The following is a 25,201-nucleotide window of genomic DNA, read 5'->3' as shown; positions in this document are numbered from 1 at the left end:
TTTTCTAACAGGTGATGATCAGATCTGAATGTTTGGTCAGTTTGGGGTTTTTATGATGTGAGTGGGCTACAGCAGCGGTTCCCAGACTTTGCCACGCTAAGGACCCCCAGATAGCACCGGCCTCTTGTAGGGTACTCACTCTTGCAAAACTTCAATACTGTTGTGAGTTTATATTTTATTTCCTCCCCTCTTCCCTCCAAGTTTTCTTGACCTCTCTGGTGACTCATGATTAAAAGGATCAGTTTACTTAAGCTGTTTGCATTTTTCAAAATAACTCATTAGTTTAGTATTTGAACTGATCTGATCAGATCGAGTCACAGCCATCAGTGTCTTGAATATTGCTGTTTTAATTAGGCTCACCTGTCAGTAGTGATGTCTGTACGGACTACTGTAATCTGTCGCTACAGCTTCGATTGTAACGTCCCTCGCACGCCTGTGAGCACTGTTTCCTCTCTTAATGTTGTCCAGTAATTGGCCTGTATGAACATCAAAGGGGCTGCTGCCATCTGTGAGCGTTTATAAGAAACTCTGACGGAGCAGGAAGAGGGCGAAGAAAGAAAGTAAAGAGGGACTTTTACCACTCGGGCTTTCTGTTTTTCTACCTTGTCTAGTTTGATATTTGCCTCTCGTCGTCTCGAGAGGAGTTCTGACTGCCTGGGCTGTGTGAGTGTGTACCTCTGTGGCCCTGTGTGTTATTTTTGAGGGTGTGTTTTTGTCGTGATTGTGGTCCTCCAGGCAGGAAGGGCCCCGGCTGCAGATGTGAGCCGGGGAACAGAGCGGCACATTGTGCTGGGTGTACTGGGGGAGCTCGGGCTGCAATCTGATCCAGTATCCTGCCATCAACAGAACCACGCTGTCTACTGTCACTGCCTGACCCCCCCAGACACACACACACACACACACACACACACACACACACGCACACACACCTTCCCTCCTTTCATAACTCTACATCTCTTTCTTTCTCCCTCATTCCCAGCATTCCTGTGCTGACCTGTAGAAGTCTTGAAGTTTGAGGATATGTTTCGTTCCCTGGATGATTTTGAGAGTTTGACAAGTTATAAAAAAATTATCCTTCCTGTTGCTTTACTGTCTTTCTTTTAAATGTTTTTTTCCATTTTATTATTAAACCATATCTGAGAACCATTTGGATCCTCTTCAGTTGTTGCTCTCTCTCTCTTTATCCTCCTCTCCGTGTGTGTCTTTGTTTTTCCCCTCTCTTACTTTCCAAGCTGCTGTTTTTAAGGGAAGTTCCTGTTTTGGATGGTTGATGTAGCATCACAATAGCACTCAATCTCACTCCTACTATCCCTCCTTCTCACTAACCTATTTCACATCCTCCCTTCCTTCCTTGTCTCGCTCTCTCTGGAGTAGAGTGACGTTAATGGACGGAGCTCTGGACACCCTGAGCCAATATTAACGCACCGTTTGCTCCGTCTGGATAAATATTACCATCTGTTGGAACAACTGTTAACTCTGAGACGCTGGGTGTCACCTAAACACGAGCACCCACCACACAAAGAGAGGTCACATGAGAGGCCGGTGTAAAGGGTCGTGAGTGGTAACACATTGATTCATGGTGCAGAGTGACAGTCAGATTTATAGGCTGTCTGACAGAAAGCTGTGCATCAGGTGAAGATTACAAAATGATAGTTAATAATGTTATCCTGCAGTCTGATGTATTTCTGACACACTATAGAAAAACTGTGGTGGATAAATTGCACCCTAACTGGCTTTGCATCCTACAGCTTTTTACAGTGTGCCATATGTTTAGCAAACCGTCATATATTTCAGATTTGTTTCATGACTTCATCATTTATGCTCAAATATGATGAATTTCATATCGATAAGAAATATGTAACTTCATAAGCTGCATAACTGGAGGGTAAGAGTAGTTTTTTCTATAAATAATATATCACTGTCCCCATAAGGATAGATCCAAGATGGCGGCGCGGGTGCACGCAGCGGCTCCTCTCTCTCATTGCAATTTCATCTGTGCTGTATGTTTAACATGGAGCATATTTGACAAATAAACAACCTTGAACCTTGAATAAGTTTATTATGATAAGTGCAGAGCAGGGCTGGCTAACTCAGTTTGCTCAAACACAGGACGACTGAGTTCAGGAACATTTGCAAACTGTTGTTTTTTTGTTTTTACTTTATGGCAGAAACCTCGCAGACCCAACACGATGTAGGAACTGACCATGTTGACATTTAAATCACTAGTTGGGTTCACAGACGGCGAAATGTTCAATTCAGTTTATGCAAATGAAGCCGAACTCGTGCCATGATGAGGTGTGATTAAAAACAAGCTTGACATCAGGAACACAGAGGAGAACCAGTTTTTAATGATCCATTACGTGAACATAAAAAACAACGTAGTTATTTTAATCCTTTGATGGTTCCTGTTAGATTCAACTACAGGATCTTATTTTACTATTTACGTTTTATTTACATAACACTGACTTTACTGTTCCAGAAATCTGTTCTGAAAACAACAGATTTAACACCTACTGTAGGAAACAAGTAATAATAATACACTTTATTTATATAGCTTAACAATGTGATAAAGTGCTTCACAGATATTATAGAGAAATATAAAAGACAGATGATAACGTTAAGAATTCATAAAAGCCTTCCTATGTCAGAAAGTGGTGAAATTAATGTGATTAAGAAAGTTTCTGTCATGAACGTCGAGTACGTGGAAATGATGTTTGATTACTTTTTAGAACAATGTTTTATTTGACTTTAGAAGCAGAAAAGAGAGAAACTTTAAGAACATTGTCCTGCTGCCTCTGTATGCTTTCTCTTCAGTCGTTTATGTCAGGAAATTAATTTGGACCTTAAGAGCATTGCTTTACACAAACGGTTTTTGACATGAAGGAAATCAAAGCTCACGGTCTAGTGGGGCTGATTTCCAGACTGAAGGCTGAGCACTGTGAGAAACCACAGAGCAGACGGAGGGTGGAGGAACAGGCTGCTGGACCTCAGTGTGTGAAAGTGGAGACAGGATATATCTGGAGTCAGGTGTGTGTGTGTGTGTTCTTTGTCAGGTGTATCTGTGAAATGCTTGGGTATATTCATTGACTCAGCACGATCACATCAACAGCCACTTGTTGCAGTTACTTGATGAATGTGAGCAGAATAGAGTACACTGTCTCTCCACTGTGAGCCTTACTGTACCTGCATGTCTCAGACTTTTACCCATTTGCTTTGACACTGTGCTTTCTTTCTTCCATTATGCCTAAACGTACAGTGGTAGCCATTGTGGCCATGCCCTGTACCTGCATCACATCAGTGCTGCAAGAGCCTGCAGGACGATGGTCCTTCTGGTAATCTGTATGGATGTCTTTAAGACTGCTGTGTATTAAACAAATATTCTTCGTATGCAAAACACACTGCACACTTTAACATAAAGCAGAGTTGCAGCATGGACTATATGAAGTATCTTTGATTTCCAGTTTTTGAAAGCACCCCAGATCAGCTTTATTTGCAAAGTGTTGGGATTTATAAGTGTAACGTTTCAGGATTTCAGGGGACATTTTAAGCTGTTTGCTTTTTTTAATTTAAGCCAGCTGTTATATTTAACAACCTTTTTCTTCTTTTCCTCCTTTCTCTAGACCCAGTGGATGTGCTGCGGGCTCTGCAGGTTCCCTCTCTCCCTGAGGGTGTGAAGAAAGTCCCTGGCTTCTGCACCTCCCGTCGATCCAGCAGCCCCGATCACGCTTACCGCATCACCAAGAAGGCCCAGATCTCCGCCCCCACCAAGCAGCTCTTCTCAGGTAGGCTGCAAACAGTTTTACAGATTACAGATAAAACATTTGTTTTAACCACTTCCACAACAATTTGGGCTGTAAGTAAAGATTGTGTCTTTCGTAATTAACATCCAAATGCAAATTCTTCTTTATTGGCATTACCATGAATAAAGCAGTTAATCTACAATTTGTGTACAGTATATAATTGTAAGTATTTTGAAGGAACAGAATGAAGTATGGTAGCATATGCCTTACTTCATGTGACACTACAGTTAGAGAAACACAAGCTTTTCAAAGTGATGCTCTGAGATCTAAAAACAGGTAATGAATTAAGTTTTTATTTCATTTTATGTATCTTACTTTTTTTTAAATAAAAAACGTAGTAATGTCTATTACAATGTGTTTTCTAATTTTAATGAAGCTAATTAAAAAATAAAAATAATTATATTGATGACGTCCCTGATTGGTGCACGTTTACTGCAGTGGTTTCCATAGCAACAACCTCACCGGCAACCGCTACCTGCTAAGCTAACCGTTAAAATAAGTTACACGTTAAACTTCCTGCGGCCTTTTACAAAAAAGAAGATAAGATGGATTAAATGTGGGTGTGTGTCTATAAACTTAGTAGTGCACTAAAAGTCTGCCCTGATATAGCCAGTATGTAACTATTCGTTTTGTGGGAGAATTAACCGCTAGCTCGTTGCATTAGCATTATTATGGGCATGAAATATCGCGAGAATAGGCTGAGGTTAGCTGCAGTGATAAGGTGTGATATTGTCTACTACTATATTACAATATTACATAACTTTAAACTTAATTTTATTATGTAAAGTGTATTTTAAAACAGGGATGATTGTACAGTAAAGATGGGGGCAGCTGTGAGATATGCTTCACAGCTTCTGTAGTCAAACACATGATAAGCTTAATTCACATTTTAACATCTTTACTGTGAATTTAGGCATTCAGAAACCTAGAAGTAAAGTTTCAGGTTTTTTACGAGTGTTTGGATGTATTTTTGACTGAGCTTTCCGAAGTAAAGTGAGACTGTCTGTTCCCTTTTCTCGTTTGCTCAGGGATAAAGAGTATGATTATGTGTTACTGTGGAAGAGTAGAGTTATAAAACTGTGGGAGAGCCATAAGAAATTAACTTAAGCACACAGTCTGACACCCTGGAATAAGGAGAGAAAAGAAAACGCAGCACTTATGTGGTTGTGAATAATTCCTCAAAACTCAAAAACAGGTTTTCATCTAATTCTCTGAGGTTTAGCTTTCAGCTCTAACCACCTGTTATTATGTGTCCTAATTATCTCTGCTAGATTCACACGACACTGTAACCCACAATTCTGTAATTAGTTGATCCTGACACTGTGACTTAAATCCACACAAACTTTAAATTAAACTCTTACTTGCACCACTTGTTCCTACTTGAAAACTATTTATCTGTTTATTTTTCTTTTCTCTACTTCCTCCCTTCTTTTCCATAAAAAATATACAAAATTGGATGCTGTGCTCTGGTGCAAGGCAAAGGGGTAAACGCAGAATCTGTTGTGCGACTTTTTCCTCACCCTCCTTTCCAAAAATAGCCAATCAAAATCCAATCAAGCATGTACTATAATACAATACTATACTACTACTATCCTCTCTCATTGTTTCTCTACTCACATTTCTGCCTTCCTTCACAACAGGTCGATTCCCGGAGAACTTCTCCATCATGGCTCTGGTTAAGGCCCAGTCCGGTCTCCAGGCGTTCCTCCTCTCCATCTACAGCGAGCAGGGCATCCAACAGCTGGGAATTGAAATGGGACGCTCGCCAGTTTTCCTGTACGAGGATCAAAATGGCAAGCCCGCCCCTGAGGACTACCCGCTCTTCAGAGGTGTCAACCTGGCTGATGGCAAGTCAGTAACCAGCAACAACCAGTTTGTGAATGGTTGAGATGGCACAGTTGGGGTCATGTGGGGTGTGAGTGGTAAAAGGATGTGTGTGAATGTCGTTTACGAGCCACGAGTGTTGGTTTAACAACGTTTTAGTCAGGCCGGTTGTCACATTACACATTTATTTGCCTTCCATTCCTCTTCCCCGTCTCTAGGTGGCATCGCATCGCTCTTTCCGTTTCAAAGAAAAATGTGACACTGCTTTTGGACTGCAAAAAGAAGATGACCCGCCCGCTGCCTCGGGGCAACAACGCTGTGGTCGACACCAATGGCATCACAGTGTTCGGAGCCCGTCTGCTTGATGAGGAGGTTTTCCAGGTGAGAAGCTCAGTGAGCTTTATAAGCACACTGTGAAGGTATTATTATGTGCAGCTCAAGTTACTGTGAGTACCTTCTCATGTGACAGTCAACAACTCAAGGTTTAAACATGCCATTTTTGGTGATTATTTAAATAAAACTAATAATTACAGGAGTTAATAATCCACATAATAGATGATGCAGCTGTACAGGTTTATGCTAATCTATTTTTTATTTTTTGTTTTACACACAGGGAGACATCCAGCAGCTGCTCATTGCCTCAAACCCTCAGGCTGCTTATGACTATTGTGAACACTACAGCCCTGACTGTGATTCCCCACTTCCCAAGACTCAGGCTCAGGACCCCAACACATACGTGAGTTAACACCACCGTAACACGAGACATGTGAAATCAAAAATGTCTTCTTCTTCTTATAGTGAATATAGCATTTATGTCCCGAAAATCTGCGAGCAGGCTACAGTAACTTCCCTCACACCATTTGACTCTTAAAAAGGTTGTACGATGAGGTTTTTGTTTTTTACTCGTTTCTACTCATAAATGCAACAACACCCGAACGACTACTGATGAATCCATTACAGAGTGGAAATCCTCAGATTTAGCACCATGCTACAACAACCGATTCATAAACACTTCGGCTCATCTGTAGCTCCGATAAAAACAGGCCCAAACAGAAACTGTGGACTTTTTTTTACCTCTATTTTGTGGTGTAGGCAAATATAGAAAATGTAGAGGTTTCAGTGAGTATAGGCTGTAAACTAATAGATACGTCTGGGTCAGTTAGAAGTGTTACTACTCTCATCTTGTGTACTAACACTGTGGCACAGTTTGCCATTGTTCCTCCTGTTTGCACAAGAAGTTTCTAAAATCACCTTAAAAAAAAGTAAAAAACAAAATTCACACGTCGTCTGTAAATGAAAAAAAAAAGTCTTCAGTTTCCTTTTGGTTTGTCTGATGTTGTCATCAAAGTGCTGCTCTCCCTCTCTGTCCTCCTAACGCATCCTAGTCATCAGCAAGCGTTTGTATCCATCCACTTTCCTCCTCACCTTCTCAGTCTGTGTGTCCCCGCGGGTAACCAAAGGAAAAAACAAGTGTTGTCTTATTGTTTACCTTTTCATCCCTGCACCTCTAAATGAGCTCTTTTCCGTCATTTCAAACACTGTTGTTAAAGAGAAGAAGCTTCTTTAGTCACAGCTGTGGGTTAGTCGTCATCTTTTTCTGCCCTGCTGCAATGAAGCACAGAAAGGTAGGGGAAAGAGGATGATACAAGCCGATGTCTTCCCCACACTGTTTTCCATGGACTGAAGGAAAGAGAACTACTTCAGCACATAAACCTTACATTGAATTGGTTAAATTGAGACCTTAAAGGATTTGGCATGAAGATGGCTTAAGGTGGAGCTGAGACTGGTTGTTTCCATTGCGTACATTCAAAGCTATGCAAGTTCTCCCTCTGATATTTTAGGAGCTAACCGTGTCCTACCCTCAGAGCTAAATGGATCTTCATCCGCATTCATCCATCTAAAGTATCTGACCTTTTGTTTAATCAGCCTGCATGCTGGATCAGTCGATACAAACACCATCAGTCACTGTCCCAGCTCCAACACTTGGCGTTCCAAACTCTGTCCTGCTCTTGAAGCGACTGCTTTCTGAATGAATATAAATCAGTAGGTTTTATTCATTGCTTTAATGTTTGCTGTTTTCTCATTCATCAGGGTTGTTTGTGTGTGATCACGTTGGTTGTAACATGTTAGAAGCAGCACACAGTCCTGATGAATGAAAATAAAAAGCTTTGCATTTTATTGATATCTACATTGCTGTCTCTATCACCTCACCACCCCTTATCTTTACGTATCCCTCCTCCCTCATTTTTCATCCTTCTTGAAATCATCCCTTCTTCCCTCTCCATCCATCTTGCTTTCATCCCCTCTGCAAACCCGTCCCTCCAACTATCCTGCCATCTTCAAATCTTTCAATCACCCCATCTCTCTCAGTACTTTGATGAGGAGCAGGATGACCATGAATACCCCTATTATTATGAGGAAACAGCAGGCGTTCTTTCCTCCGCATACCCCTCTCCCCAACCTGAGGCCCCCAGTCAACAGGTAAAAAGGCACAAGAGAGGTGGAGAACTCTGGTTTCTTGAAGGGAAGGAGAATGAGAGCGAGAGAGGTATTAATCAATGACAGACGCATTAATGCTAGCATAGCTTCAGATTTGAGTGTGTATCAACATTCTCAAAGATAACGTGTTTTATCATTTTCCCTCGTGACACTTCAAATGCCTCTCTCATTCCTCATCACTTCGTACCTGCTTTGTTTATGTGTGTTACCATGTCCTTAAAAACCCTCTCACACGTTCACCTTATCGTAACCATCTCCGCCAGGCACAATTTCATTTGTGCATTATAACGTTTTGTTCTCATGTCATTTACATGTTGTCATTTGTTATATGTGTGTTCAAATGTGGCCAAGTGGGGGCACTGTGGTTGTGTAGGTGCAGCTGTGCTGTAAAACATATTTGCACAGTTTAAGTTCCCCATTTCTTTCACCCTCTCTTCTTAGGTACCATAAACTGAACCCAAACACTTTATTCCAAATAGTCAGCCCTGGATATGATGTACAAGGAGTTAGCAGAAAGTCTTTTATTACGATTATCTTGGTCAAATAGTCGAGTACAGTAAATTACTTTAGTTTTTGTGTGTCGAAGGTTAAATTTAGTTATTTCATGTCTTAAAATGTTACGCTGCCCTCTCATTACAGTCTTTGATCCCAGCCATCACAATTAATGATGAAAAAATACACATTTAAAATAGTTTGTTTTAATCAGGGCATGGGTCTGTACTGTCTTATTATTGCATGATGTCATATTGTCTTTGTTAATGCGCATGATGTCAGTGCATGTACTTCTGTGTCAACGGTTGCCATAGCAATTGTAAAGTCAACGTGGGAACGTCGGTGCGCATGTTTGTCGAGGTTTAAGCATCCATGGTTTAACATGTGACCTTTGTATGACACACTTTATATTCATGCCTCGCTCCTTCTCATTAGAGACGGACGGCGTCTCTGTTGTGCATATTTAAGGATTCTGGCCTTTTTCATGTTGTATTGTGACTTTTGTTCCTCCTGTTGTTTTGCATGTGTTTTTGTTCTCTGAGGTTGTAAGAATGAAGCATGAACTGTTGTTCTCATATTGAGGGTTTATATCACTCTGTGTACATAGCATGCTTGCCTGACATCCACACAATCTCTTTTGCATGGCTCAACCTCACTCACCTTCTCTGTCTTGTACTTGATTTTCCCAGTGCATTATAAACACTACAGTGTGTGTGTGAATGAGCACACCAGGTATTAGCATCAGTGGTGTGTGTGTGTGTGTTTCTTCTGTGCATTTGTTTGTTTGCTCGTGTGTGTGTTTGTACAACGTGTGTTTTAAGCTCCAGCTTCACCTGACCAATTACACCCTCAGTGCCTCCGCCAAACCACAAGCTGCCGGTTCAGATTAGCACAAAGATGCTGCTTTGTCATTTAATATTGGGAATGGCATTACTGGAGAGATCAGCTAAACAAATCTAAAATAAGTTGGGCCACAGACATGAAATTTGTCAAGATTTGATTTTTTTTTTTAAGTGGTTGTAATTTTGTTGTTGTAATTTCTGCTAACTTTTCTAAAAGTTGTTAAAATCACCTGCTGTATCCAGTAATGCCTGTACAGTCTCAGTAAATCATCCAATCCTTAGCCATCTCTATGTCATTGTTTCTCAAAACATCCACTCTTGTCTTTCTCTCTCCTTCTGTCCATCCCTTGTTTGTGCTTTTTATCCCCCTCCCAACCCTTCTTTGTATCATTGTCTTTCTCAACTCTCTGTCTTTGTCAATATGCACTTTTACATACTAAACTACATCTCAACCAAACAATAATCATGGATGTTAGAAGAAGGGACCAAATGGAAAAGCAGCCCCTACAAAAGCTGCCCTTGTCAAAGTGAAACCCACTCCTAAGCCAGCCAAAACTGGACCATCCAAACTTGTTGTCAAATTACCTATGCCCACCAAAGCTCCCAAGCCTTCCTCAGTCAAGCCAGCCAAAGCAAAACCTACTGCAGTAGAGCTCCTGTTGTCTAAGATCAAACCAACAGCAGCAGCTAAATCAGAGCCTAAAGCTGCCCCAGCTAAGAATGGCAAACCAGTTGTTGAGAAGAAAGCCAACGGTGCCGCTAAAGCCAATGGCAATGGAAAAGCAGCTGCAGCAAAAGTGAACGGCAAAGCTACAGCCGAAGCAAAGCCCACGGCACAGGCCAAAGTGAATGGAAATGGCAAAGTTGTAGCTGAAAAGAAAGTCAATGGAAATGGAGCTACAGCGCAGACCAAAGTGAACGGAAATGGCAAAGTTGTAGTTGAGAAGAAAGTCACTGGTAATGGAGCTTCAGTGCAGATCAAAGCAAATGGAAATGGCAAAGTTGTAGCTGAGAAGATTGTCACTGGAAAATCCTCAGCATCAAAGAAGGCCAGTGAAAATGGCAAAGCCACTGTTGTGTCCAAAACTAATGGCAAAGCTACAGCAGAGAAGAAAGCCAATGGAAATGGCAAAACTACCATTGAGGTTAAAGAAATTAAAGTTAATGGCAAAGCTGAGAATAAGGTGAATGGTGAGGCTAAGGCTAACGGCAAAGTGATCACTGTGGTAGAAAAAAAAGTTGTTAGTAACGGTGCCGCAAAAACTGAAACCACTACAAAATCAAAGACTGAAAAAGTTGTTAAAGTAGAAAAGATAGAAAAGACTGTGGTCAAACCAGCTGCCAAAGTAGAGCCTACGAAGGCACCTAAACCCACAAAAGCTACAAAACCTGAACCTACAAAAGCAGCAAAGGTTGTGGCCACCAAAGCGTCAGCAACAAAAGCAGAGGTGAAAGAGGTCGTCAAGGTCAAAACTCTGGTCACCAAAGTCCCTCTGATCAAACCGACAGTGAGCAAAGTAGTGAAGACTGTTGTTGAAAAGGTCAGCATCCCCAAGAAAGCAGCTCCAACGTCGGCCCCCGTTCGGCCAACACCACCCAGGCCTTCAAAATCCAAGATGGTGGACAATAATGTCAAATCCCTGCACAAACCTTTCCCACCTTTTGGCGAGACTGCGCTGAGTGGAGCTGCAGTCCAAGCGAAGAAAGTTACCAACGGTTACCAACAGGTACAACAGGAGAGCTCATGTTTAGGTCGGAAGGTCCAGAGTCGTATGTCCCATTAAGTCCCATTTGATCGCCAGGTCTTTCCGCCCTCCAGGGTCTGCAGCAAAAACACACTGAACTCGACCCTTTTCAACAGTTCTATCTTTGAATAGATTACTGGCAGTGAACAGTTTGAGGTAAATCCTCGATGGTGGAGAATCTGGCCTTCAAACAGGAAGTTGGTCCATACCAAGCTGGGTGCCTTTTCCTCTGTTTGTATATCATATGACCTCCGAGATCCCTCCAGCTTCTTCATATGATATGATACAGCGGTGCAGACTGAAGCATGGCTAATATGACAGTTTGACTGTTCTTTACTTCACTTTATATTCCTACCTTCAGGCTGCTCAGACTGGATCTCAGAACCTGAATATATTTCAGTCTCTTTCTTTCCGGGAGAATCCATTAATGTACCAGTCAGCTGAATGAGCATGGACTGCTATGGCACAAAAGCTAAACTTGATGAAACACAATTACTATCCCACTCTGGACACACACAACACGACACATCTTTCCTGTCACTCTGTCGTTCTCTCTGTTTGTCTTTGGAATCAGCTGTTTTTTTTCTCTGACTCGTGTTTCTATGCTTCTGGGTATATTTGTGTCAAACATGAATGAAGCAGTCTCACAGAAACTAAAAAGTATGCTTTAAGCGCGCTGTGGTTAGATCATTTTTACAAAGAGTAGTCGAAGTTAACACACTTCAATGTAGAGCCATATTGTGAACAGTAACATGAATTGGTTTTGAAAAATGTGCAGCATACGTTCAGGTTCTGTGAGGCTGTTAACTGGGGTTGTCTCTTTGTTTTCTGGACTTAATGGAAGCTAGTCATCCATAAAGAGAAAAATCCTGCGTTTTTGTCTTTGTATGTGATGGCTCGAGGCTCTCAGTCCTTCTTCCAGTAAGAGCAGAATTCAACCTCGGGGAACCTTGGGTTTTGTGAGCTCTAAAAATGCAAAAAAAAAAATGTTCACCAAAACAAAACAAAAAGAAATCTCAGCAAAGTCGTCTCGATGACTCCCTAAGTCTTGCACGAGGCAATATTTATAGTTACTAAGAGACTGACTGAAATTTCTTTTTGAAGATGGATCTTCACAGCTCTGAAAATGCGAGTTGCCAGTAAAATATCTTTATCTCTGGCCACCGCAGTTTCACGACGTGTTGCATTTTCTTCTTTTAACTCATCATCACTCACAAGCAGACTTTGATCTAACCACGTTCTTCCAATCAAATCTGCTTACTTCCTTCCTGCTCCCCAATTCCTGTCAACTTGACCAATCAGGATGTAGACACTGAGTATTCGGAGGCTGGCCACACCCCTACAGAGACTGATTATAACTATGAGGAGATGGCTCCACTGCCAGAGGGTGAGGTGATTGGACAAGAAGAGGCCGCTGTACAGGTAAAGAAGGAAGCGACACGCTGAGCAGTGACACAGACCAAGAAGATGAACTAGACTGTTTTACATCCTCCAAATCTGATAAAAGATCAACTTTTCATTCTTAAATTTAAAACCTGTGTGGTGGTGAGCCCAGTCTTTGTAGTTTAACCTAGTAGTTATAACACCGTGTCCCTCCTTACACTTTCCTAACCACACATCAGTGTTTTTCAAATAACAATGCAGCACATTCATCTGCTCGTATCACCAAACATTTCTATGTGGATCCTCTTTTCTCTAACAACAAGAGTCCCGTTCTGTTCTCATCTCAAGATCCGGGGTCGATCCGGTCCGGGGTCTCGACATCAGAGCAAACATCTTGTGAAAAGGGGATTCACAGAGAGATGTTTGAGATGCAGTTTGAACCACAAAGGGAGATGAATATAATGCATTCTTGTTTGTGTGAAAAAAACAAAACTGAACTAAAGAATACAGACGAACTTCACTGTCAGATATCTCACGTCTGATCTGTTTCTCACAGTTCATTTAGTTCACATTATCTTCATCACTGTTTCATTTTGATGATGTTTTTATGCTAGGATGTTTTTGTTTAGTGTGCTTTAAATGAAGTCACTTTTTAAACCTCATATGAGGAAACAGTGCGGCATCGTTTCACTGGAGTCACATTTTTAAAACGCCCATGGTAAGTAGAATAGAAATAACATAGTCTTTGCTTTGCACAGCAGCAGCAGCAGTAGTTTTGTGTTTCCACAAGGTTCCTCGTTTCAGTTCTGTGTGTTCAGGGAGGATTCAAGCTCGACTTTGACTTCAACAGAAAATAAATGAAGGAGTAATAATTTGTAGGAAGCATTTTGTTAATGTCCATCACACACACACGCTGATGATGAGATACTTTGTGGAAACATCATTATTAGCTCAGCAATAAGTGATTAACAAACACAGAATAAAGCTGAGACTTAAAACAGTGTCGTCAGTCAGACTGAGGGACTTATAGAGTCCCCGAAGTCTTTTGTTTTTTGTCCCTATGTCACTGTTATTTTCAAGAGGTAAGACTCATTTTTTCTATATCTTACCCCGCCCCCGTTTCATCCTATACTTCTCTTTTCTTTACCGACATTTTTCCATCAAACATTCCTCTCTCATCCTTTCCCCATCTATCTATCTATCTATCTATCTATCTATCTATCTATCTATCTATCTATCTATCTATCTATCTATCTATCTATCTATCCATCTATCCATCTATCCATCTATCCATCTATCCATCTATCATCCATCTATCTATCTATCTATCTATCCATCTATCCATCTATCCATCTATCATCTATCTATCTATCTATCCATCTATCCATCTATCCATCTATCCATCTATCCATCTCTTCTATCCATCCTCTCTGTCTATCCACCTCTTCCATCCATCCCATTGTGGTTCTGATAAACCCACCCCAGCCTCAGGTGGAGCCAGTGGAGGTCGATGTCACCAAGGCAGGCGGTGTGGACGAGTCCTTCACTGAGGAGTATGTGACTGGGGACGTGGGCCTTAAGGAATACGACTATTCCTACAGGGACTACAATGAGCCGTTAGTGGAGACTGGAGAGGTCGATGCCAACATGGGCCCCGCCCTGTCCGCTGTGACAGACGAGGGAGGCGTAAGTTTTGCTTCAGAGGCAAAAAAAACAAAAAAAAACGAAATCATTTTCAACCATCGTCAAATCATATTCAATCCGCTCTCAATGATGTGTTTGAGTTTGCCATCTCAGTATTTACACTTATTATAAGACTTGACCTGAAACATAAAGAACCAACTGTCGACCTCTGCATTCGTTTAATTTGGTTGTTAAAACCTACGGCTGCTCCAAGACAGTCACATGAACACAAGTCCTTGAATCCTGCCATATCCTGTCCCATTTTAAAGCCAATAAATCAGCATGCTGGTTATTCTGACGATCGATCCTTTGCAAAACAGAAGAAAACTATTTATCAGTTCAAATGTTCTGAAAAGTCAGGCCGAAATTATTTGCACGCCGTGTTTAAGTTAAACACTTTAAGGTTAGTTGCAGTTTTCCACTTAAAGTTGATTCAAAATGGCCACCGTGCATATAAGGTGTCTCTGCAGGTTTATGTTGTGTGTTTGGCAAGCTCAATCAATCACAGAGAAACGTTTTGAAAAGCTGCTCCACACGTCAGTGGTTGAAATTGGTTTTATTCTATACAATGATTAGCAAACTCAGGACCCTGAGACTTAAAGTCACTGTCATGGTAGAAGCTACTGGGGATCCTCATCAACATGTAGTATAAGCTGAGCTCTCACATACACTGCACTAAGAAGCATTTAGAAGTGCAGCAGGAAGCAGCTGCTGCACTTCTTTAAATGCATTTCCTCTCAGTGTATGGCTTCAGTCGAGCTGCACAGCAAATCAATGGACCAAAGTCTGGATCAAATCTGATGCTTTTATCAAAAGCAAAGCAGGTTTTCATCGTTAAGTTTTCTACACTTAAATGAGAGTTTTTGATATAATGCATCAAACCGATGTGGGTGTCTGTATGTTAGTTAGTATCTGTGCATGCAGACATCAGAGTCTGTCATGTGCTCTCTCTGAGTGTGTTTTTCATGTGTGTGTCTGCGTTTGATCCTGCACTGACTACACTGTGTTGCTGGCTACGTGTGTGTGTGTGTGTGTGTTTTCCTCAGGCTGCAGTCAGAGCCCAGAAAGGAGAGAAAGGAGAACCTGCCGTCCTGGAGCCTGTGAGTTCATCCTTTTCTTTCCTTCTGTGATTGAAACACACATCTTCAGCAGCAAGGCGATTCAAAGCGCTTCACTTTAAAAGCATCCTGACTAAAGGAAATCTTCCCTGTTAGTCTCTGTCCTGTACTGCTGTGTAACTATGTCAACCTTCATGTGACTCTCTCAGGGTATGCTGATCGAAGGACCTCCAGGACCCGAGGGACCTGCCGTAAGTCAATTATCATTATTCATCATTCCAGATGTTTCTTTAGTAAACATTGCAACGTTTTGTTTTTCTGATTCAAATAGTAAATAAAAAGTAAAATCGAATCAACAGGAAAGATGATAGAGAAGGAGTAAAGGGGGGAAGTCATTATGAGCTCCCCTTTAGTTTAACATTTATTGTTTTATAATCAAACCAATAATCTAATCTGTACTCAGAAATCTTAAAGAGTTCTTCCACAACCTCTTTCAGGGTCCAGCTGGTCCCCCTGGCTCCTCTGGACCTCCTGGCTCTGTCGGGGATCCTGGCGAGAGGGTGAGTGTTTCATATTTCTGATGGAAGTTCGAGTCATCGCTGTTGAATCTGTTCAACTCTCACTCTGTTCTCAAGCCGACAGCTCAGATCTCTGTTTGTCCGTCCTGCAGGGTGTACCTGGTCGTGCTGGTCTGCCCGGAGCCGATGGAGTCCCTGGACCTCCTGGAACTTCTGTCATGCTGCCTGTGAGTCTCTCTTTGACCTGAATGGACTTACATGTGTTTGTCTTTTTCATTTAGTCAAATAAGCAGCTGATATTGTTCATATATTTTATGTATCCTGCAGTTAAGTAGAGAATCCGCCCACATTGTTTAAATGTCTGTCTACGTTCTTGTTGCAGTTCCGCTTTGGACAGAGTGGGGGAGACAAGGGTCCCGCGGTGTCCGCACAGGAAGCCCAGGCAGCAGCCATCTTGTCTCAGGCTCGGGTCAGCCTTCACTTTTACTTCCACTCAGTGTCACAGCGCGTCATATTTTCAGAAAAAAAAAGATGTCAAATGATGTCGATGTTTGAATAAGACACAAACACGGCGGACAGAGTCGACAGTAAATGTCTGACATCGTTTTCTCAAACGTGTTTTTTATGTCTCATCTCGTTTTCAGTTTCTACCCTTTTTAAATTGCTTTTATCTTCACACATCTTTGGTCCAGTCAGTTGTTAGTTTATGTATCTGGGTTCTGGTCTCGCTCGGGGTCAACGTTGATCTTCTGATGTTTTTGTCTCTAGATGGCTCTGAAAGGACCCCCCGGGCCGATGGGCTTCACTGGACGCCCTGGACCCCTGGTACTTTCTTCTTCTTTTGATCTGTGTGATAGTACACAGTACAGAATAACAGCGGCTAACACATTTATTTTCTCATGATTAGAAGGACTGGAGGGATCAGCAGTTACAGTTATTGATGATTATTGCTTCTGTTTTAGGGAAATCCAGGAAGTTATGGCCTGAAGGGAGAAAGTGGAGACCCTGGTCCTCAGGTAAAAACTCTTATATACAAGCTTATATATCATGTCAGATCTATGAAAGTATTCACTAACATCTACTTACATTCTCAGGGTGCCAGGGGACCACATGGTATCATGGGACCTCCAGGAAAAGCAGGAAGAAGAGTGAGTGATACTTTTCTGTCTTTCTCTATCTCAGCTGAACATGACAAAAACAAAAACGTGCGTCCGATAAGAAGCTGCTGTTTAAAACGTTCTTGTTTCCTGACAGGGTCGTGCTGGAGCTGACGGTGCCAGGGGAATGCCTGGAGAGCCTGGAACTAAGGTGACCTCTCTTTGACCCGTGTTTATGAACAGTGACCAAATAAACTCTTGAAGCCTGTGATTTTGAGTCTCCTTTATAAAAACGGATATTATTTCAGTGTTTATATATGAATCCTGTGATTCTGTAAACGCTCAGAGTTCCCTTTGCAGTGACTGAAATGATTCCCAGCAGTCTGTTACGTAGTCTCACTCTTTTTTAACGTGTCTCTCAGGGTGATCGCGGTTTTGATGGCCTTCCTGGTTTGCCCGGTGACAAAGGACACAGAGTGAGTCTCGAACTTTTCATAAATGAAAGGCTGCATAAACTTCATTTCGAGTTATTAGCAGTAGAATGGGTCTGATACAGTCTTAACTTATTCACTGTTTCATCCACCCAGGGTGATTCAGGGGTGATGGGACCCCCAGGGCCCACCGGAGAGGATGGAGAGAGGGTACGAAGACCTGAGAAGATCAATTTGAGATGATTCAAAGCACCGATCAGAGCATCTGTTAATCTGTCAGTCCGTCACTTTAAAACTCAGCATCTCATTATAATCAGCATTTTGTGTTTTGTTTTTCTTCAGGGAGACGATGGAGACGTTGGGCCCCGGGGTCTCCCAGGTGAACCAGTGAGTGTTTCCATGACAACAGAGCTGATGAAATAAAATAACTTCAAAGCTAGTTTTTTATGTATTTATCAAAAATATGAATTACTGAGGCAATAAATGCCGTCCTCTGATTGGCCACTGGACTAGGATTACCTGCTAAAACTGACTGATATGTTAAAAATGAGAAATGAAAAGATAGAGATGAAACATCATGATGAACACCTCTAAAGAAAGTGAAGTCCTTTCAGTCTGAAGTCCAACTTGTTGAACTGTTTCTAACTGTGTGTGTTTGTCTGCAGGGACCTCGTGGTTTACTGGGACCTAAAGGTCCTCCTGGAATCTCCGGACCCCCTGTGAGTAACGACGATTACAAACCACGTTGTGTTGCTTGTTTTTAATTACAGCGTGTAATTTATGCCGCCCTCCCAGAAACAAAACCCTGGTGTAAAAAAAAAAACAGGGATTTCCAACGTCTAAAAATGTCACGTTCCCACAGTCACCTCAAAAACAATAACAAGCCCCACAGTGTCTCCCAGGATAGCACTGCAGTGGTTACACTCTGTCATCACCATCAACTCAAAGGACATTCTTTCAATAGATAAAAACAACTGAAGTACAGTAGAAGAGAAGATGTCTTCCTTTTCCTTCCCCGTCATGATGCAACGCGACCACCTGCAGTTTAAGCAGAGATTCAGGTGTGCTATGCTAGCAGCCTGGAGCTAATGCTAGCATCACGCAGAGAGGATTAGCAGCCTTTGAAATATTTAATAAACTCATTTCACCTGACTGAGTTCAAAGTGCTGCATGATTCCCACACAGTGCATGACACGCTCCATACTTTGCAGTCACTGGCTTTGAGCAAGGCACTATTGCTATTATAATTTAAGTTCCCACTGCAGGTAATCTTACTGGTTTGAATAAAAGTTAGTTGTTTACCAGTGTAGACGACTGTGTTGTGTTGACATGATTCTGTTTTATTTGAATATTGATTTCTTTGTCCTGTCTTCTTCTTAGGGTGTTCGTGGAAATGATGGGCCCCATGGTCCCAAGGGAAACCTGGTCAGTACCCCAATAACTTATCAGCCATCTTATCATGGAAACGTAGTTCTTCTGATTCAGCAGAAAATAAAATCTTAGTAGTTTTTGAATATGACTCTCGTGTTCTTTTCCTCCCGTCACTTTGTCTGCGTTTCATTTGTGAATCCGTCTTCCTTTGTTTCTTTCTCTCAGGGTCCTCAAGGAGAGCCAGGACCCCCAGGTCAGCAGGGAACCCCAGGAACTCAGGTGAGACTCACGACAGCTGACCTGTGTGTGCTACGGAGACGAGACCAAAGAATGAAGTGAAAGTGTTCAGAATGAGTCTCATGTGTTTGTTCTGATTATTTACAGGGAATGGCAGGACCTCAAGGAGCACTGGGACCACCAGGAGAGAAAGTAAGAACAGAAAAACGTTGATTCTTAATACTGTATTTATGCACAACACAGGATGTATGAACCTGCGTAAGCTGTAACACACACTCCTCACTCATGAGGAGATCTGCACGTCCATCTAAAGACAGCAGGAGGTCCTGAAGGTCTGTTGGAAGGAGCAGATCGTTGGATGTGCTTTGCAGATGAAATGAAATGAAGAGCATTTTGAATCTTCGATTTGTTGTAATTGTGCAAAAAAAAAAATCAATGCAACAGTTTCCGTGTGGAATAAAGGTGAAGGAGGGGCTGAAGGTTTGTTGTGTTATATGGGTAAAGGATGGCTGCACCATCAGCCTGATCACAGGCTCGCAGCACCAGCTCTCGTCCAATCATCTGCAGGCTCAGCTCGTTGTCCAATCACTAACAGGCACCTGCAGCAGGGAGACACGTAAACAAGAACATGACCCTTTAGAGCTTTCTTTACAACACTCCTCTGGCAGCTCAAACCTTCTTTCTCTGACACTGAAAGAAAGTGATACCAGCAGATTTAGACACTGCCCCCCCCCCCCCCCCCCCCCGGACTCTCAGTTCTGACCCTCTGTCCTCTCTTCAGGGTCCCACAGGAAAACCAGGTCTGCCAGGAATGCCTGGAGCTGACGGCCCTCCTGTAAGTTCATCTCTTCTGTCTTTACTTTGAATGAACATAAATCTGCATGAAGCAGAATCCATCATGGCTTCCTGCTGTTCTCTCTTCTCAGGGTCACCCAGGGAAGGAGGGGCCTCCTGGCACCAAAGGAAACCAGGTAGGTGTCCTCCACTTGAATTTCCCTCGGGATCAATAAAGTATCTATCTATCTATCTATCTATCTATCTCCATAATAGCTGCTTTCTAAGATGCTGACTATTGATAGTTGATTTGTTGAATAGGGAACATTGAGTGTGTCGTTGTCGCTGTGTTACCGTGTTATAACTTCTTTCTCTGATCTTCAGGGTCCAAACGGTCCTCAGGGATCTATCGGCTATCCCGGTCCTCGTGGCATCAAGGTGAGCGAAGAGTCCGTTACACAAACAGCTGTTTTAATCGTGTGCTCATTTTAGCAAATCTGTAAAACTTCTGCATTAAAACAGCACTGAAGTGTTTTTATCAGTGTGTTGATTCTGAATTGTTTTGACCGCAGGGCGGTCAAGGTATCCGTGGACTGAAGGGTCACAAGGGAGAGAAGGTGAGAAGTCCATTTCAGTTTATTACACATATGAAATCCTCTCCTCATGTCCTGTAATTTATGTAATTTAAACATGTTGAACGACATGATGAAGACAGGATGGGTCTTTGTGACCGATGTTTTGAGATCAAATAAAAACTTTTGTCTTTTGCTGAGTTTGTTTGGTTTGTTTTTGTTTGCTTGTGTTTTTAGGGAGAAGACGGTTTCCCTGGAATAAAGGGAGATTTCGGTTCAAAGGGAGAGAGGGTAAGATCGATAGATCAGTTCTTTAACAGAATGATGACTGAATGAATAAACGAGTTGGAGTTATATGATTATTAATATCCATTTATGAAAGTTATTACTCCAGATGTTGAATGTTCTGATGGATTTGTTCCCGGCTCGTAGGGAGAGCTCGGAGTCTCAGGGCCCAGAGGAGAGGATGGTCCAGAGGGGCCGAAGGGTCGCGTTGGACCCCCTGGTGAGCTCGGGCCAATCGGATTGGTCGGAGAGAAGGTGAAAAAAAACAACTATTTAATTATGGAAAAGTTTTCCTCTTTGGCTATTTTTGGAACGTGAGAAAGGTTACTGATATATAGCCTTTAATTATTTTTATTTTAAAGCTAAATTTAGTGAAAAATAAAGATTTTAATAAAGATATTTCCCTTTTTCTGAAACTGAGGTAACGCGTTAGGCAGAACACTTTGCTGCCCTCTTGTGGTTTAATAGTGAATCATTATATTATTATACCATGTGCAGTATTTTACTGTCATTATGAAAGAAAATCATTTAAATTAAAAACAGATGTTTATTATTTATTACTTTAAAAGTTTCTGCACATAAATATAAATATCTCCAAACATTTTTAAAACCTGTTTTGTTGAATTTAAATGACTTCATCACACCTGGTGATGTTTCATGTCTTTACACAACATTTCTTATAAAATCAGTTGTTGTGAATGTTTGTAAATATTTATGACCATGGAGATAAAGATTATAGTTCAATGATGTCGTCATGTGATTTCAGGGTAAACTCGGTGTGCCTGGACTTCCTGGATATCCTGGAAGACTCGGACCAAAGGTGAGAGAAACAAACATCTGTCATCCATAATCACTCATGAAAGATGATTTTTGATTATTTATGGTGACAGACGAGCGGACGTTAATGTTGATTTGTGTTTTTTTAGGGATCTCTTGGATTCCCAGGATTCCCGGGGTCAAACGGCGAGAAGGGAACACGGGTAATTAAACTATTCAAATCCTTAAATGATAATTGTGGACATTATTAAGGCTGATTTATGATGTCAGATTAGACAGTCTGGTGGTTTATGTAGAGGACGGAATAATCCTGAAGTCAGTGTTAGACTGATGCACAGATCATTTCTGAACTGTTTGTTTGTTTGTTTGTTTGTTTGTTTGTTTCAGGGTCTGAGCGGCAAAGCAGGACCAAGAGGACAAAGAGGACCCACGGTAACATTTCACATTCATGCACTTTATTCTAACAGTTTGTCTTTAAGGATAAATCACTTTCAACATCCTTGTTGAATAAAAACAAATTTACTGTCTCTCTGACTGAAGCGACACGAGAGCTTCATTTAATAATTCAAAATGGATTGAACATGAATTTGATCTTTTAGTGAGTCATTAAACTTTCTGTCTGAACTCGTCAGGGCCCCAGAGGGCAGAGAGGACCGAGGGGCTCGACTGGGAAGTCAGGAGCAAAGGTTTGTTTTCACACTTTCTGTCAAACTGGTTCGATGAGGATCATCTGTCTGCCTGTCTGTCTTCATGATTATTGATATAAAACATAATTATACTATATGATAGACGTGATGGAACCAAAACTTACAAGCTGGATATTTTTGACTCGTTCATTTGGTTATCTAAATTATTTCACAGCGTGAAGAAATCCTTCAACAGTTCAGATGTGAAATCAAACTTTTGTTTGTGTTGTTGTTCTTAGGGAACGTCAGGAAGTGACGGTCCTCCTGGTCCACTTGGAGAGAGAGTGAGTGCTTCACTTTCACTTTGTCTTCTGCTGCGTAACTCCTCATTTGGCCAAACATACTCGGTGCTTCAGTATCTTTGATGATTTTTAATATTTGATGTGTTGCTGCCTCACCAGGGATTGCCCGGGCCTCAGGGAGCCAACGGTTTCCCAGGACCGAAAGGACCTCCTGTAAGAACACATTTAATGCTGTTAATAGGATATCTGTACTTCATTCTTCCAACGTGGTCTTTGGTTTGATGTTCCCTCTTTCTCGCCGTCCTCTTTTGAGACAAAGATTTACGTAATATATGATGGCTGACGGGTGTTTCCTTGCAGGGACCCCCAGGAAAGGACGGGCTGCCTGGACACCCTGGACAGAGAGGAGAAGTTGTACGTTTGTTTTTTTTTCATCACTTCCATTTTGTTCAGTAAAGATTAAAGTGTGGCATCTTCATTCATTAAGAAATGCACCAACAAGAAGCAACTAACAGGAGATCATGATGGAGGGTTAGGCCAGGCTGGAGGCGGAGCCAAAAGCAAGCTCAGTGTTCACCTGTGCACGCTGCAGTTTTATTTCTATCAGCAGCCCTGTAGGACATCATGATCAGTCTGTTCTAAAACCTGCACGTGTTACCCTGCACGTGTTACCCTGCACATGTTACCCTGCGCGTGTTACCCTGCAGCGCTGAAGAAGAATGATTTGGAGATCCGACGCTGCTGCTCGACTCAGATAAACTTATTAAAAGACATTTAATGTTCTGACGTCTCTCATTTAAACCTACAAAACATTAAAACAGATACAGGACTTCTGTCTGTTGATTTCCAGGTTTGAAAATGTGTGATGGATTAATAAACAGCATAAGCTGTCTATGAATACAAACATATTAAAGGCCACACATTTAGGATAGAAGTTACTGACATGAACAAAGGAGCCAGTCGTCCAGAGATTATAAATAGAGTTAAGAATGATGTGTTGACATGTTGCAGGAGCTTCAAGGTTCAATGATTGTTGAAATGACTTTCTCTCCTCCAGGGTTTCCAAGGTAAGATGGGTCCACCTGGGCCTCCTGGAGTTGTTGGACCTCAGGTATGTTTTCTATCACGGTGCAGAATTTTCCTGATTGTTTTTTAGGATCAGTCTTCACGGTAATTTAATCTGTCCTCTGTCGTACCTCTACCATCCAGGGTCCATCAGGAGAGACCGGACCCTTGGGTGAGCGTGGCCACCCTGGACCCCCAGGTCCACCTGGAGAGCAGGGACTTTCTGGTCCCTCTGGAAAAGAAGGTACCAAAGGAGACCCTGGACCCCCCGGAGGGCCTGGTAAAGATGGGCCACCAGGACTGAGAGGCTTCCCGGGAGAGAGAGGACTTCCTGGAACCCCTGTGAGCAAGACCAATAGAAATATTGAGGGCAGACTCTGAATTAGTGACATGGAAATGGAGATTGATCACTTTTTGTCTCCTTGTAGGGCGGCGGAGGACTGAAGGGAAGTGAAGGACCTGCCGGACCCCCTGGACCTGCTGTAAGTCTAGACTCATACTTTTACCTTTTAGAGGTGAAAACATGACTGTGCTGTCTGACGAGATGAGACAGATGTTCCTTTTATTCTGCAGTTTATGGTTTTAATTCTCAAATTAATCAGCTGTGTTAATAAACGTGATGAACTCATGAAGTTCTACCTTTCCAGGGATCTCCTGGTGAGAGGGGTCAAGCTGGTACTGCTGGACCTGTTGGACCTCCTGGCAGACCGGGCCCTCAGGGGCCTCCTGGAAACGCCGGAGAGAAAGGAGTTCCTGTGAGTATTGTTCATCCATTGAGCAGTTTTCATTGTTTTTCAATCCAGCCAAAGGAAAATGATTGACATTTGATTTTCCTCTTTGATCTTATGAAGGGTGAGAAAGGCCCCATTGGACCAGCAGGTCGTGATGGAGTGCAGGGTCCTGTGGGTCTGCCTGGCCCTGCTGGATCACCTGGAGTACCAGGAGAGGACGGAGACAAGGCCAGTAACTCTGAGTGACGGACTTCATACAAAAAAAACACCTGCCAACACTCCTCTGATCCCGAGTTTCTCCCGTCATATATTGAAAGGTTGTCTTTACTGTAACGGGATGTCTCTTTGTCTCTGCAGGGCGAAGTTGGCGAGCACGGTCAGAAGGGCGCTAAGGGCGGTAAAGGAGAGCATGTAAGTGACTTCTGATCACCAATAATCACTGTGTAGTTTCTGTTTGACTCTCTCCTCTGTGTTGACGCCGTGCTTGTGTTCGGTGTGTTGGTAGGGTCCTCCTGGTCCACCCGGGCCCATGGGTCCTGTTGGTCAGCCCGGACCTGCTGTAAGTACCACGCTGAACTCTTTTATGTTCAGCTTTCATTTTGATGTTTTTTTTAGTTTTGGCGGGAAAAGTTTCAGTTCTTTTATCTGTTCTGAACAAACGGGTACAAAATTCATCCTTCATAACAACTAATTTAAAACATGAAGTGTTTAATAAATATAATGATAAGATTGATGATTTTTCCCCAGTGAACTCGTTGATTTATCTTCATGGTCTTTATTTTCTTCTTCTGTGGTGCAGGGTGCTGATGGAGAGCTTGGACCCAGAGGCCAGCAGGGACCTTTTGGAGCTAAAGGGGACGAAGGTACCAGAGGCTTCCCGGGAGCCCCAGGACCCATCGGACTGCAGGTCAAATAAAAACAACCATGCACACTCCTCCAAGCAGACGGCCTGGTTTTAACTGATCTAATCAGTGTGTCTGATTTTATCCTCTGTTGACTCTTTTCTCTGCAGGGATTACCTGGAACCTCAGGTGAGAAGGGAGAGACTGGAGACGTTGGACCCCTGGTGAGTTTTATTAGTCTGAGACT

The 25,201-nt window shown here is 42.2% G+C and overlaps 1 protein-coding gene across 6 annotated transcripts in view; it reads left to right on the top strand.

Moving 5' to 3' along the window:
- col11a2 (collagen, type XI, alpha 2) overlaps positions 1 to 25,201 on the top strand; it is a 40,061-nt gene that overhangs the window by 8,981 nt on the left and 5,879 nt on the right. The window contains exons 3-48 of one of the 6 annotated variants that reach the window (XM_079367977.1): positions 3,621 to 3,782; positions 5,441 to 5,651; positions 5,843 to 6,005; positions 6,238 to 6,360; positions 9,934 to 10,371; positions 10,435 to 11,184; positions 12,505 to 12,624; positions 14,071 to 14,271; positions 15,315 to 15,368; positions 15,536 to 15,577; positions 15,824 to 15,886; positions 15,997 to 16,071; positions 16,227 to 16,313; positions 16,613 to 16,669; positions 16,807 to 16,860; positions 16,939 to 16,992; positions 17,099 to 17,152; positions 17,364 to 17,417; positions 17,529 to 17,582; positions 17,715 to 17,759; positions 18,038 to 18,091; positions 18,753 to 18,797; positions 18,969 to 19,022; positions 19,128 to 19,172; positions 19,762 to 19,815; positions 19,907 to 19,951; positions 20,139 to 20,192; positions 20,327 to 20,371; positions 20,564 to 20,617; positions 20,759 to 20,866; positions 21,378 to 21,431; positions 21,538 to 21,591; positions 21,776 to 21,820; positions 22,021 to 22,074; positions 22,314 to 22,358; positions 22,476 to 22,529; positions 22,677 to 22,730; positions 23,374 to 23,427; positions 23,526 to 23,723; positions 23,810 to 23,863; positions 24,029 to 24,136; positions 24,233 to 24,340; positions 24,470 to 24,523; positions 24,618 to 24,671; positions 24,912 to 25,019; positions 25,125 to 25,178. In XM_079367977.1, the coding sequence (XP_079224103.1) occupies positions 3,621 to 3,782; positions 5,441 to 5,651; positions 5,843 to 6,005; positions 6,238 to 6,360; positions 9,934 to 10,371; positions 10,435 to 11,184; positions 12,505 to 12,624; positions 14,071 to 14,271; positions 15,315 to 15,368; positions 15,536 to 15,577; positions 15,824 to 15,886; positions 15,997 to 16,071; positions 16,227 to 16,313; positions 16,613 to 16,669; positions 16,807 to 16,860; positions 16,939 to 16,992; positions 17,099 to 17,152; positions 17,364 to 17,417; positions 17,529 to 17,582; positions 17,715 to 17,759; positions 18,038 to 18,091; positions 18,753 to 18,797; positions 18,969 to 19,022; positions 19,128 to 19,172; positions 19,762 to 19,815; positions 19,907 to 19,951; positions 20,139 to 20,192; positions 20,327 to 20,371; positions 20,564 to 20,617; positions 20,759 to 20,866; positions 21,378 to 21,431; positions 21,538 to 21,591; positions 21,776 to 21,820; positions 22,021 to 22,074; positions 22,314 to 22,358; positions 22,476 to 22,529; positions 22,677 to 22,730; positions 23,374 to 23,427; positions 23,526 to 23,723; positions 23,810 to 23,863; positions 24,029 to 24,136; positions 24,233 to 24,340; positions 24,470 to 24,523; positions 24,618 to 24,671; positions 24,912 to 25,019; positions 25,125 to 25,178 (4,571 nt within the window). Of the gene's footprint in view, positions 1 to 3,620; positions 3,783 to 4,364; positions 4,522 to 5,440; positions 5,652 to 5,842; positions 6,006 to 6,237; positions 6,361 to 7,994; positions 8,106 to 9,933; positions 10,372 to 10,434; positions 11,185 to 12,504; positions 12,625 to 14,070; positions 14,272 to 15,314; positions 15,369 to 15,535; positions 15,578 to 15,823; positions 15,887 to 15,996; positions 16,072 to 16,226; positions 16,314 to 16,612; positions 16,670 to 16,806; positions 16,861 to 16,938; positions 16,993 to 17,098; positions 17,153 to 17,363; positions 17,418 to 17,528; positions 17,583 to 17,714; positions 17,760 to 18,037; positions 18,092 to 18,752; positions 18,798 to 18,968; positions 19,023 to 19,127; positions 19,173 to 19,761; positions 19,816 to 19,906; positions 19,952 to 20,138; positions 20,193 to 20,326; positions 20,372 to 20,563; positions 20,618 to 20,758; positions 20,867 to 21,377; positions 21,432 to 21,537; positions 21,592 to 21,775; positions 21,821 to 22,020; positions 22,075 to 22,313; positions 22,359 to 22,475; positions 22,530 to 22,676; positions 22,731 to 23,373; positions 23,428 to 23,525; positions 23,724 to 23,809; positions 23,864 to 24,028; positions 24,137 to 24,232; positions 24,341 to 24,469; positions 24,524 to 24,617; positions 24,672 to 24,911; positions 25,020 to 25,124; positions 25,179 to 25,201 lie in introns of those variants that run through there. The other 5 variants (XM_079367972.1, XM_079367975.1, XM_079367974.1 and 2 more) reach the window with 5 other exon arrangements.

This window comes from Symphodus melops, assembly GCF_947650265.1.
Source record: "Symphodus melops genome assembly, chromosome: 18".
Classification (NCBI taxonomy): Eukaryota; Metazoa; Chordata; class Actinopteri; order Labriformes; family Labridae; genus Symphodus; species Symphodus melops.
The sequence above is the reverse complement of the archived record's forward strand: the minus strand, read 5'-3'. Positions and strand labels throughout refer to the sequence as shown.